At 46.8% G+C, this 12,800-nt stretch overlaps 1 protein-coding gene across 3 annotated transcripts in view; it reads right to left on the bottom strand.

Annotated features, from left to right (window-relative positions):
- lrrk2 (leucine-rich repeat kinase 2) overlaps positions 1–12,800 on the bottom strand; it is a 78,030-nt gene that overhangs the window by 9,146 nt on the left and 56,084 nt on the right. For all 3 annotated transcript variants that reach the window (XR_005282824.1, XM_038309031.1, XM_038309032.1), the window contains 7 exons: positions 12,623–12,769; positions 12,418–12,530; positions 11,224–11,414; positions 2,802–2,962; positions 2,559–2,729; positions 2,385–2,485; positions 1,966–2,187 (listed from right to left, as the gene is read on the bottom strand). Coding sequence is in view for 2 of the 3 variants with exons in the window: in XM_038309031.1 (XP_038164959.1) it covers positions 1,966–2,187; positions 2,385–2,485; positions 2,559–2,729; positions 2,802–2,962; positions 11,224–11,414; positions 12,418–12,530; positions 12,623–12,769 (1,106 nt within the window). In the remaining variant the exon portion in view is untranslated. The remainder of the gene's footprint in view (positions 1–1,965; positions 2,188–2,384; positions 2,486–2,558; positions 2,730–2,801; positions 2,963–11,223; positions 11,415–12,417; positions 12,531–12,622; positions 12,770–12,800) is intronic.

The following is a 12,800-nucleotide window of genomic DNA, read 5'->3' as shown; positions in this document are numbered from 1 at the left end:
CTCTACTCCGCATGCAGGACAATTGCTTTGTATGACTGCAGTTCTCACAGGAGATCACATACAAGTCGCATATATTTAGAAATATGAACGGCAACGTAAAAACAAAAAATCAGATTTCACAAAATAATCGGAATTCAGCATCAAGACCTGCAGCGTCAACGTAGTCTAAGTGATGAGTTTTCTGCTTGCTGGTTTAACTTGGATTTATCGAGGCACTAACAGCGCTTTCATTTTCTTTTAAAAGCTGAACAAATACCCCTGCCTCCTCCAGTAGCTACATCCTAATGATGGTTACTTTCAGCCGTACCTCCGCCTATCCCTGACCAAGTTCTGGGCCCTGCTGTCCGGCGTTGGCCGATGAAACACCCAGACAACAGAGGTGAGTCGGCGTTTCGGTGCTCAGATAGGAGCAGCAAGAAATCAGTGTGAGCACATCGACGGAGTGAGAAACAGAACCGGGACAAGGCGGCCAGCTGTGTCTCCCTCTGGCGCCAAGTAACCACAGCGGAAGATAGGGAAACAGCACCAGAGCTAGGACAGGCTACAGCTGCCTGGGGCTAACTGCGGAAGATGGGAGAACAGCAGCAGAGAATGCGTCGCTGGCCGATGTCTGCGCTGAAGGTAGGACAAAGACACAGTCCTTCTAGGACTAAATTAAAACTATTTCTTTTAAAAGCATCCTAAAAACCTCTTAAGAGCATTCCCATTTCATACAGAAGCACCAACCAGAACCTTAAGGCAACAACCGTAATGGTTTGCTTGTAAAAACAAATCTATTGGGCTATTACCTAGCTCCGGGAAATCGATACCTGGAGTTATATTGGCAAAACAGGACACACAAAAAACGGTGAATAGAAGTCATCATTAAATAACTTAGTTTAATATTAACATTTGAAATTTAATTATCTCACATTGGAGAATTTTACCTCTGCATTTAACCCATCCCCTTGGAGAGCGGTGGGCTGCCATGGTGCGGCACCAAGGAGCAGTGTGAAGTTAAGGGTCTTTGCTCAGGGACACAGAGTGGCAGTCTGTGGAAGTGGGGCTCGAACTCAGAACCTCAGGATTCCAGGCTCTATGCCCTAACCACTCGGCCGCCACTCCCCCTCATTAATGTGTTCTGACAGCAGTAGTAATATCCTCTAAAAAGATTGATGTTAAATTTGGAACGTCATATAAGCTAAGCTAAGGATTTCTTCACTGTTTATATTGAGGAGAGTAATGCTTGAATGAACTCAGGTTTACAGCTTGTCATTTACATTTCTGATCACTTTAGAGCTACTGTTAAGCACTTTATCTTTTGTGTCCAGAATTGTGTTCATAAAATTTTTAGTTAATGACAGAGACAGCGGTTGGATTAGAACTAAGAGTTAATCTCTAGAAAAGAGCAGCATTTAACCTGAAGATGCTTTGCTAATTATCATAGCCGCAGTTATGAGGAAAACAGTGCTCTCTGAAGAGGCGGGATCTCGTGAAAAGTAGCCAATCACAGGCATTTTACCTTTTCAGGTTGGTTCTACCCTCAAAGTGACTAAGTGACAAAGTTTCTATAAGCCACAAAAGCAGGTTCATGGGAGAGACTCTACAGCAGCGTAAATAGAGAGCAGAAAAGGCGCACAGAGTCCTGGTGGTGACATAGTTGGGCGCTTATGAGATGTTGTTTCCTGCAGTATTTATTATGCTTTTGATGTATTGGCAGACATCTGTCCTCATATTCATAGAGCCCTGTTTGACCCATATTCTACAACTCAAAAAGAATCTTGCACTTCTGAAAATCTATGTCATTGTCATTTAACTGGAATGACATGATGGAGCTAAATCCAGGGCAATGATAGTGGAAGAACCGTTAAGAGGCTGCAGAGGATTCCTCTTCCAATGAGCATAAATAGACTGGTCCAACTATCAATCTGCATTGACAATGTTTTTCTCTGCAGGAGGAATGGGGTCAAGGATCGGTGCGTGTACCTGTGAGGTGACCGTATTGGTCTGCAGGTCCACTGCTGTGACCAAGCCCCTCTTGTGATAGCTGCTGCCTCCGCCGAGCCAGGCCACGGGGTTTGACGTCCTCTGGTGGCTGCTGCTGCAGCGGCTGTAGCTCATAGTGATGCACTGAGCACCGAACATGCTGGAAACCTTCACTTCACTCATCAAGCAAAGCATTTCCCCTGAATTCAGCCTGTCGAACACCTGCACACATCCCAGAAAAAAGATGAATGAGCGTGGATAGAGAGAAAATGTTTTAATTGTAAAAAACAAACTGAGAAGAAAAAGCTTCCTGGTTGGAATCTGTGTCCTTTTCTAAAACCTAGCTGGTACCTGCAGATATTCAGGTCCACTTTAAGAGTTATTTTTACACATTCCTTTGATGTTGCTGAGGTCCTCACCTGAGCAGAAGTGGGACGATCCTGTGGGCTTTCCTTCAGACAATCTGTCATCAGAGCCTGGAAGCTTGGCCAAGGTGAGCAGCCGTAGTGCTTTACCGGATCTGTGCACATTAACAAACCCTATATGAGTGTATGAACAAAAAAACCTAGCAAAGTTGAGCAGTTAAACCTCACCTGGCAGCTTTCCCTGCACTGCCGTTTCATCAAACTCACTGGGGAACTTCATCCCGTCTGAAATGCGTTCGCCACTCGTCAGCAGGTCGTAGAGCAGCAGGCCGAACGAGAACACATCAGCCTGCTGGTTGTAGATGACGTTACCTCGGGCCACCTCAGGAGCTCGGAAACCTGCCGCATGGAGATCCGTCAGAACTTTTCATACACTGTGGCATGCTGTCAGAGAAGGGGCCTCTGTCCTACCTGGAGTTCCCTCGGAGCTCCTCACTCCCATGCTGCAGCAGTACTGAGCGATTCCGTAGTCTGTGATTTTGGCGATGATGTCGGAGTCGCTTTTCAGGTTGAACAGGAGCACGTTGTGGGGTTTCAGATCTCGGTATATGATCATGGCGGAATGGAGGTACCTGATCAACAAAGACAACCACTGAATAAGATAACACAAACATACAGAGGCATCTGAAAAATGTAACACACACTGGGAAATATTTCATGCTTTTATTTCTTAGAATATTAATAATTTTACCTTACAGATAATAAAGCAAAATGTTAGCGCTAAAGGTCAATCACCTTTAAACACCTGCACAGGTTTCTGCAGCCTCTACATCTAGTAATTTTTTTTTTTTAAATAAGTGCATTTGTTCTTGGATTGAAGAGGTAAAAGAGATCTTGCCAATGGAACAAGACAATTTACACTTAAAATAAGAAAACACAATTGCATTGTCTCATTTCAAGTGCATATTATCAAATTATCTTATTTTAAAAGTAAAAATACTCATTCCATTGGCCAACTATCTCGTTTACCTGCTCAAATTATGGTTAAATAAACTTAATTTAAGAAATGTTTACGTATTTCTAGATCATTTTTCCAGTGTAGTAGAGCATCAGCACCTACAGTAATAACTCCAGCAGCAATTCAAAGAGCTGCACATTTTTACTACTTTAAATGTCATTTAACAAAAAAATTTATATTTTTTTTAATCAATTCATCCTATTTATTAACCAATTTCTTGAAGATAAAAACAGCTGTCCACCTCTAACCAATCATTGTTTCATGAGCTGATGAAACTATGGTTTAAACATGTTAATAGTCCTTCAAAAGAGCTGAATAAACTGCAGAGGTGTGATAAGAGTCTTTGCTGAAATTAAGTGGAAACGGAGGAGAGAGATGAACTTCGGCAGACAAGACAAATTGAGGGTTACCCATAAAAATCATTGTTAATTACTGACACAATGATAGTCATGATAGTATCTCTAATAAGACACCGAAGGATTTTTTGTAATCCAGATCTATGCCTTTAATTGTATTAATAAAGCATTTTGAAAAGGGAATTTAAGTCCAACAAACTCGCATCAGATTTGGTTCTGTGTCTGAAACGGAGAATCATATTGCCGCACAACTATAAAGTGTTTAAATCCAACATCCAGCAAAAACAGAGAGAGAAACCTCAGGCAGTAGGAAGGGCTTCCCTTTGATCCCAAATGGATGAAACCAGGAAGAATGATGCAACACTGTGGTAATTTGGATTGTCTGTGTTGTTTGAAAACAGTGAGGAAATGATAAAAATGAAGCATATTTTGCGAAACATCATATCCTGCCACGATGTCCTTTGATTATCCTGTTTATTGAGCTTTTAAGATTTGAAAGTTCATTTTCTTGATGCCATCGTCTCCTTTTTTTTTTCTTTTTAAAGTCATTAATGATCTCATGACCCCTATGGAGGTTTCTTACATTGTTGGTGCAAGTAAAGAACATATTTTGGAAATGGAAATTTGAAAAAATAAATTAATAATTAATCAATAAAATGCAATCCAGAAATGAAACTTTAAAAAACATTTTAATCAAAAATAGGTTGTGAGAGAGACTCAGATTTGGTTTTTCATTGTTTTCCGTCTTCTTATATATATTTTTTTTATGTATTTATTTTTCATATGTTATCTTTGACTAGTTATTCTTAATTTCATTTTATCTGAATATTTTTACATATATACTTGTACATTTTATTTCAAAAAATATATTTTTACAGATTTTATATTTTTTATTTTTTGTTTTAAAGTTCTGTTTTTTCAGATTACAGATAATTCTCTTCCTTAAAATTGAGAGACCTGTGTCCCTTCTTAAAAAGAGAGAAAGTGATCTGTAAAACAATTTTAAAAGAATGGACTTTGTAAAAACAATCTGAGAAACAGAATTAAAAAAAGAGGAATATATAAAATCTGTTGAAAACTTAAATAGTACAATTTAAAAACAGAAAGAAAAATAAAATCTGAGAAAACAAGAAAGTTGCTCTTACAATCTATTGATTAAAATCTATAATGTTTTTTCAAATTTCCATTCACAAAATGTTTTCTTTACTTGCAAAAATAATGGGAAAAATTTAACGCCATAGGCGTGAAGCTCATGGTTCTATTTCATCCCTACTGACCGCCAGAGGCGGTGCTTCAAGCACTGAATGATCATTCTTGCGCATGCGCAGGTCGAGTATTAATGACAACAAAGTCAGCTGTGACCTGCCGGGGACCCACGTGACTCTATATAGTCACGTGGCACCCGGCAATCAATCCCTTTTGTTCTTCTCGCGCGCAGGTGTGTTGAGTACCGGAGTGTGGTCGTGTGAAGCTGGTTGCTTCTGTGTATACCACTAGTTTCCTGGCTGCTTGTTGCTGGTAGCCCCGTGACCGGGTTTGGTCGGAGCTGCGGGTAAGTCTCGCCCTCCAGGGGCTGCACAAGCTGCTTTCACCTTACCAGATCTGCGGTGACTGGTAAGTTTTCGTTCTTTTCTCAGCAGTAGTTTACTGTTCGCTTTGATTTGCCACGTTAATTTTGTGGCTCTTTTGACTCACGGTAGCGTTTCTGCTCGCGCTGAGTTGTTTTCAGTTTGTTTGCCTAAGCCCACCAGTAGCGTTTCTGCTCGCGTTGGGTTCTTCTATAGTTTGTTTATCTACACTCACCAGTGGCGTTTCTGCTCGCGCTGAGTTGTTTTCAGTTTGTTTGCCTAAGCCCACCAGTAGCGTTTCTGCCCGCGTTGGGTTCTTCTATAGTTTGTTTATCTACACTCACCAGTGGCGTTTCTGCTCGCGCTGAGTTGTTTTCAGTTTGTTTGCCTAAGCCCACCAGTAGCGTTTCTGCTCGCGTTGGGTTCTTCTATAGTTTGTTTGCCTAAACTCACCAGTGGCGTCTCTGCTCGTGCTGAGTTCATCTTTAGTTAATAATCGATTTGCTAGTGGCGTTTCTGCTCACGCTGAGTTTGGAATCTCTGCGGGGGTTTTCCTACAACGAGTCGCCAGTAGCGTTTCCTGCTCGTGTTGACTTGTCCTTGGTAGCAGGCTGATCACGCCTTTCAGCAGTATGATGCTGGATAATTTATGTTGCTCGACCTGTCTGGCTCCACTTCAGCCGGATGACGGGCATGACTTGTGTCCCTCCTGCCTCGGTGTGGAACATCTCCGGGAGGCGCTGTCAGATGACGCTTGCCCCAACTGTCGCGTCATGCCCCGGTCGGTCAGACTGGATCGGTTGGCTGCACTGGAGCAGCCTACCGACTGGGCGAGCGCTTCGCCGCGTGCTCGTTTGCCGATGGAGAAAGCGGTGTGCAAACGATCTACTGTGGCTGCACCTTCGGTACCAACGAAGCGTGCTAGACGGACCGATGCAGGGAGGTTGTCCACCAGAGTGGATCATCTCACTACTGAGCTGGCCCAAATGAAAGCCCTCCTCCAGTCCTTTCAGACTGCTGGTGATCGCGGCACGGCTCTCCCTACCGAGCAGGATGAAACGTCAGTCAATGACGACGATGCTGTTTCTGTGGCGGCCTCTGGCACCCATTTCTGTGAGGACCTTCCGGAGCTGGGCTCCGGGGCCTCTGGGTCGGACTCCATTGCCTCCCAGGAGGATACGGGGGAGTCTGTGACATCCGCTATTCGAACGGCTCTTGCCCGTTTACAGATTAGTGTTCCTCAGGCCCAGCCTGCGGCTTCCAGCGCCTTCTTTAGGCGCAGTAGGTCAGAGACTGCCTTTGTGGTTCCTCCCTCGGCGGAGTATGTGCGGGAACTGCATGCTTGCTGGTCAGACACCAAGGCGTTTTCACGTCTGACGACGGATGGCAGGGTCCTGGCAGCTATGCAGGAGGCACCCAAGGTTGGCTTGGGGCAGATGCCAGCGGTGGAACCGGGCATTGCCTCTCTTATAATCCCGTCTGATGAGGCCTTGCGGCCCAATGCCCGTTGTCCGCGTCCTCAGTGCCGTATTACCGACGACCTTCTCTGTAAGGCCTATGACTCTGGGGCCCGCATGGGCCGGATTGGGAACTCTCTCTCCCATCTTATGCTGGCCCTGTCTTCCTCCTTGGAATCTGTTCCGCTGGATCATGCAGCGCAAGGCCTGGTTGATGCATCTCTGCAGGCCTTTGCTCTTATGACGAGGGAACTTGGACGCACACTCTCCACACTGGTTCATGCTCGCCGCCAGGTCTGGTTGGCGCAGTCACCACTAACTGAGCCTTGTAGGAGGACCCTCCGGGCCCTGCCTGTGGTCCCGGGGGAGCTTTTTGGTTCAGCGGCACTGGACGCCTTGGACCGTACGGCTCAGGCCTCTAGAACGAGGCAACAGCTGGCAGGGCTTCACAGACGTGATCGCCAGCCAGTAAGCACCTGGGCAGCTGCGGGTCCTTCACGGAGGTCCTTAGTGCCTTCTCCTTCTCCCACTGAGCCCCAGGGTCTGTTACCAGGTCAGAGATCGGTCCGGGGACCTGCTCTAGATCGGAGGAACAGAGCTCGAGACCAGGCTGGGACGAGGTCCTTTCATCCCTTTCGAGCCGCGCAGTCTGGCCGGCGTCCTCCCGGGCCTTCGAAGGGCCGGGGGACCCGCAGATGATGCCTTAGGGCCGGCGGTCGGTTATTTTTCCCCGGGACAGCTCAGCTTCTGGGCTGCCCACACCCCGGACTTGTGGGTGTTGTCCACCCTGTCCCGGGGGTACCGTCTTCAATTCCGCCGCCGGCCACCTATCCCTGGCCGGGTCAGGATGACTGTGATCCACGACCCGGTGAAGGCACAGGCACTGAACCAAGAAATCTGCACCTTGCTGGCCAAGGGTGCTATAGTGCCTGTGGACCCCCTGCTGGATCCAGGGGGCTTTTATTCCACGTATTTTCTGGTTCCGAAGAAGACCGGGGGCCTGCGTCCAGTCTTGGACCTCAGAGGCCTGAATGTGTACTTGAAGGCCATGCCCTTTCATATGCTGACCACCAAGGAAGTGTTGCAGGCGATTTCCCCGGGCGATTGGTTCACTTCCATAGATCTCAGGGATGCTTATTTTCACGTTCCGATCGCTCCGCCCCATTGGCGGTTTCTTCGTTTTGCTTTTCAAGGGAGGCATTTCCAGTTCAGGGTCCTCCCGTTCGGACTTTCACTGTCCCCCAGGGTGTTCACCCGATGTGTTGCAGCGGCCCTCTCTCCTCTGCAGGCACAGGGATTGAGGATCCTCCCATATCTGGACGACTGGCTCATTTGTGCCGCGACGTGGGACCAGGCGGTTCGAGATACTCGGTTAGTGCTCCATCATGTGGGATGCTTGGGCTTGCAGGTGAACATGGAGAAAAGCAGTCTGACCCCCTCACAGGAGACTGTCTTCCTGGGCATTGCCATGGATTCCATCTCAATGACTGCTTGCCCGTCACCCCAGCGGGTGGACAGTATATTGAGCGTGCTCCCGGAATTCAGGCGCGGCATGGCGCTGCCTCTTGTGCGGTATCTTCGACTCTTGGGCATGCTTACAGCTGCGTCCGCCGTAGTGCCCTTGGGGCTGCTGTCATTGCGGCCCCTCCAGATGTGGTTGAACAGCTTGAATCTGGATCCCACACGGAACACTCATCGTCTCCGAAGACTTCGGGTGGGGCCTCAGTGTCTTCAGTCTCTGTCCCAATGGAGGGTGAGGTTGTTTATGACCACAGGGGTCCCGCTCGGTTCCCTCCCGTGTCGTCGGGAAGTTGTGTTTACAGATGCATCCTCCACGGGCTGGGGTGCAACCTGGCGGGGTCAAATGGCACAGGGGACATGGTCCCAGCGGCAGGGCAGGGAACACATCAATGTCCTGGAGTTACAGGCTGTGCTTCTGGCTCTTCAGAGCTTTCTTCCAGGCTTGCGGGGGAAGCACGTGCTGGTGAGGTCAGACAACACCACAGTGGTCTTTCACATCAACCACCAGGGGGGCACGAGGTCAAGGAAACTGTTGTGCTTGACTCAACGGCTTCTGACCTGGGCAGCTCCACGCATAGCCAGCCTCAGAGCAGCCTACATCCCAGGGCCGGAGAACGTGCCAGCAGATTTTCTATCCCGTCAGAAGCCGCTTCCAGGGGAGTGGAAGCTTCACCAAGAGGTGGTGGAGTGCATCTGGAAGGTCTTTGGCAGGGCGGACGTGGACCTCTTTGCCTCAAGGGACGCATTTCACTGTCCCCTTTGGTTCTCGTTGGACAACAGCAGCCCTCTGGGCCACGATGCTCTGGCACACGACTGGCCCAGGACCCTCCTTTATGCCTTTCCGCCATTCAGCCTACTTTTTCAGACTCTCCTCAGGGTACGTCAGGAGGGGCACAGGGTCCTGCTGGTGGCCCCCTACTGGCCAGCGAGGACTTGGTTTCCTCTACTGTGCGAGCTCAGCTCCGGCTCGCCAATGCGTCTCCCCTCCAGGAGAGACCTTCTTTCCCAGATGGGGGGTCAGATCTTGCACCCCGAACCGGACCGGCTCCAGCTCTGGATTTGGCCCCTGCAAGGCCGGGGTCCACCTTCTCAAGATACACTGGGTCCATAGGGCATACAATGGCTAATGCATGGGCGCCGTCCACGCGAGCTGTCTATGCTAACAAGTGGACGGTCTTTGCGACCTGGTGCCGTGATAGAGGGCAGGACCCGGTGCAGTGCTCAGTTTCTGACATACTGACCTTCCTGCAGGCATTGCTGGATCAAGGACGGTCCCCATCTACCTTAAAGGTGTATGTGGCTGCCATTTCCTGTTGGCATGTTGGGCTGAATGGTTGTTCTGTGGGCCGAGACAAGGATGTTGTACTGTTTTTAAGAGGTGCTCGGCGTTTGCACCCACCCAACCGCCCTGTGGCACCGGCGTGGGACCTTTCTCTTGTGCTTGAGGCTCTTCTGTCCCTCCCATTTGAGCCCCTGGCGTCGGCGGACCTCAAATGGCTCTCACTGAAGACTGCGTTCCTTTTAGCTATGGTTTCCGCAAAACGTGTAGGGGAGTTACAGGCTCTCTCGATAGCCGAACCCTGCTGCCGGTGGAATCCTGATGGCTCAGGCGTTACACTGTGGGCTGATGTAGCATTTATTCCTAAGGTATCACTGCCAGCAGGCAGCACCCAGCCTCTCCATCTTGCCCGGTTTGACTCCGGAAGTCCCTCTGAACCACTGTGTCCTGTCCGTGCCCTTGAGACATACATCAATGCCACGGCATCCTTCCGAAAGACAAATAGCCTTTTTGTTTGCTACGCTGGCTCACGGAAAGGTCAGGCACTTTCTAAGCAGCGACTTGCACACTGGGTTGTGGATTTGATCTCCAAGGCTTATGCCTTGCAGGACCGGCCACTGCCGGCGGGAGTGAAATGCCACTCTACAAGGGGCATGTCGACATCGTTTGCTGCTATGACTGGGGTGCCATTGGATGTTATATGTCGTGCGGCCTCCTGGAAGTCACCTAGTACCTTTACTCGGTTCTACAGGGTGAATGTGGCTGCGCCCCATCCGCTTCAGGGAATCCTCGAGCAGCATGCCTCTACATCACATTAGGTGGGTGGTGTAGTCGTTGTTCCTTGAATGTTGCTGATTCCTCGTGACCTTGTTGATATGAGTCATCCAGTGCTTGAAGCACCGCCTCTGGCGGTCAGTAGGGATGAAATAGAACGAAAGTTACTACCGTAACTACGGTTCTATGAATCCCGGATGACCGCCAGAGTGCTTGGTCCCTCGGAATCTCTGCTTTCGCGAGAAGATTGAGGGATTGATTGCCGGGTGCCACGTGACTATATAGAGTCACGTGGGTCCCCGGCAGGTCACAGCTGACTTTGTTGTCATTAATACTCGACCTGCGCATGCGCAAGAATGATCATTCAGTGCTTGAAGCACCGCCTCTGGCGGTCATCCGGGATTCATAGAACCGTAGTTACGGTAGTAACTTTCGTTAAATACTCTCCAATCCTGCCCAAATATGTGAACTAATAATTTTCTATTAAATTAAATTAAATTAAATACTGTTAAGTCCCTGTTTCAGCAACAATTATCCCATTTTATAAAAAATTTTCTGAAGTCTAGCTGGGCCCTACAGAAACAACTAAAATATGTATCATAGCCATAGCTGTTACAATTGGTTTGATCAGTTTTCTAAAAAATATCTATACATATCTGGTGATTTTGCCACTAAACTCACAGAATATTTCCAGTAGCTTGTTTATTTGATTATAGCAAATATAATGGATATAAAGCAGAGGATATATGTATTAAAAGCAAGATAATGTATTTCATAGCAAAATTTAGCCATATAATCCGTGATATTAGGGGGCATACGGATCAATAGTAATAAAAAGTCTCATCAAGTTTCACCACTACTAAAAAAACAAAACAAAACAAAAAAAAACAGCACAAGTTAAGACTCGCTGTTTAACATACCTTAGTCCATCTGCCACATGCAGGGCGATCCTGTGCTGCAGTTTTCGGTTGAGGCTACTTTTCTCATGGCCAAAGAAGGAGTCTAGAGAGCCTCTGAGAGCCAGCTCCATCACCAGGACCCGAGGAGCAGAGCTTGCGGCCAGCAGCCCCACCAGGCTGGGGTGACGGAGACGGCCCAGGACTGCCAGCTCCTGGGAAAGAAGAATATCAATTTTAGTTGTGGAAACAGATCCAAAGATTTTTGTTTTTTTGCTCATAAGCTGCAAATAAGCATTTTTATAAATATCAGAAAGTGATTGGCTCCTACATATTTTCAAAATGCACCAATAAAGTGGTCTTAACACAGTTTACGTTCCACAATGGATGCATTTAGACCCCATTGATTTATCCAAACAGCCTCTCTTTTATTTTGAAATCCCCAATTTCCTGTGTGGTTCATCTGGGTTTTAGAATAAATACATTTTTCTTCATCATCAGCTAAAAAGAAGAAGATTTGATCCATATTTTAGACAGATGAAATAGAAGGGCTGTCCCATCATTCTCCATCTCCACAGAGTGAGTGGGAATTACCCCATCCACTACAGAGGCTTATAATTGCGAGTAGGGTTGTCACGATACTAAACTTTTCAACTCGATACCGATACTAAGGAAAATATTCGATACTCGATACCATTTTCGATACCACAAGAATAAAAACAAAGACTCCAAAATTCTACAGAAATATTTTCATTAATAAATAAAATACAATAAATAAATACAATAAAGGTTGTATGCTGTGCACAATATTAAGCAAGCTTGATAAAAAACTTATAAAATTAAGTGTTCCTTCCCTGGCTATGCTTTGCACACATAACAATGACACTAGCCAAACTGGTTAAGAAACAAAAATAATTCTCAGCAGCTGCAACAGTCTGAAACTGAAAAGTGCACAGATTTATTCAATCATACAGTGTTCTGAAAGTGCATTGTCATCTATTCTGCACTTTAGATGAATGACTGCTTAGGTGCCACTGGTGGTGGCACTGTATCGATACTTTAAAAAACGAGTATTGTATCCGGATACAACGTTTCAGTATCGATACTTTTTTGAGTATCTATACTTTTGACAACCCTACTTGCGACGGAGAGAAAACCCCACGGATGATGTGAATGTGGGGTAACACCACCTTCCGCAGTCAAGTCTTCTAGCAGTACCTGTCTGAGTAGTCTGTGGACGTAAAGCTCAGAAGCATGTTTGTTGAAAATCTTCAAAGCCACCTCTTCATTTTTATAAACTCCGCGATAAACTGTTCCAAAACCGCCATCCCCTTCAAAAACACAATTGACACATTTAAAATAAGTGCAGGGCAATACATTTTAAGACATTTTATAAAAATATTTTTTTTTAAAAGAGCTGTACCTAGTCTGTTCTCCAAGGAGAGGTCCACTTCCAATTCCTCACTGTCCAGTAATGTTCCTGCAAGTTGATCATCCAGTACCAGGTCCGGGGCAATCTGAGAGATCGGAATCAAGCAGCGAGGATCCTCTGGGTTCACCAGTAAAAAATCTACCATCGACAAAATTGATTTAAGGTTATT

Source organism: Cyprinodon tularosa, unplaced genomic scaffold, assembly GCF_016077235.1.
Source record: "Cyprinodon tularosa strain WSP-4 unplaced genomic scaffold, ASM1607723v1 ctg654, whole genome shotgun sequence".
NCBI classification, from domain to species: Eukaryota; Metazoa; Chordata; class Actinopteri; order Cyprinodontiformes; family Cyprinodontidae; genus Cyprinodon; species Cyprinodon tularosa.
The sequence above is the reverse complement of the archived record's forward strand: the minus strand, read 5'-3'. Positions and strand labels throughout refer to the sequence as shown.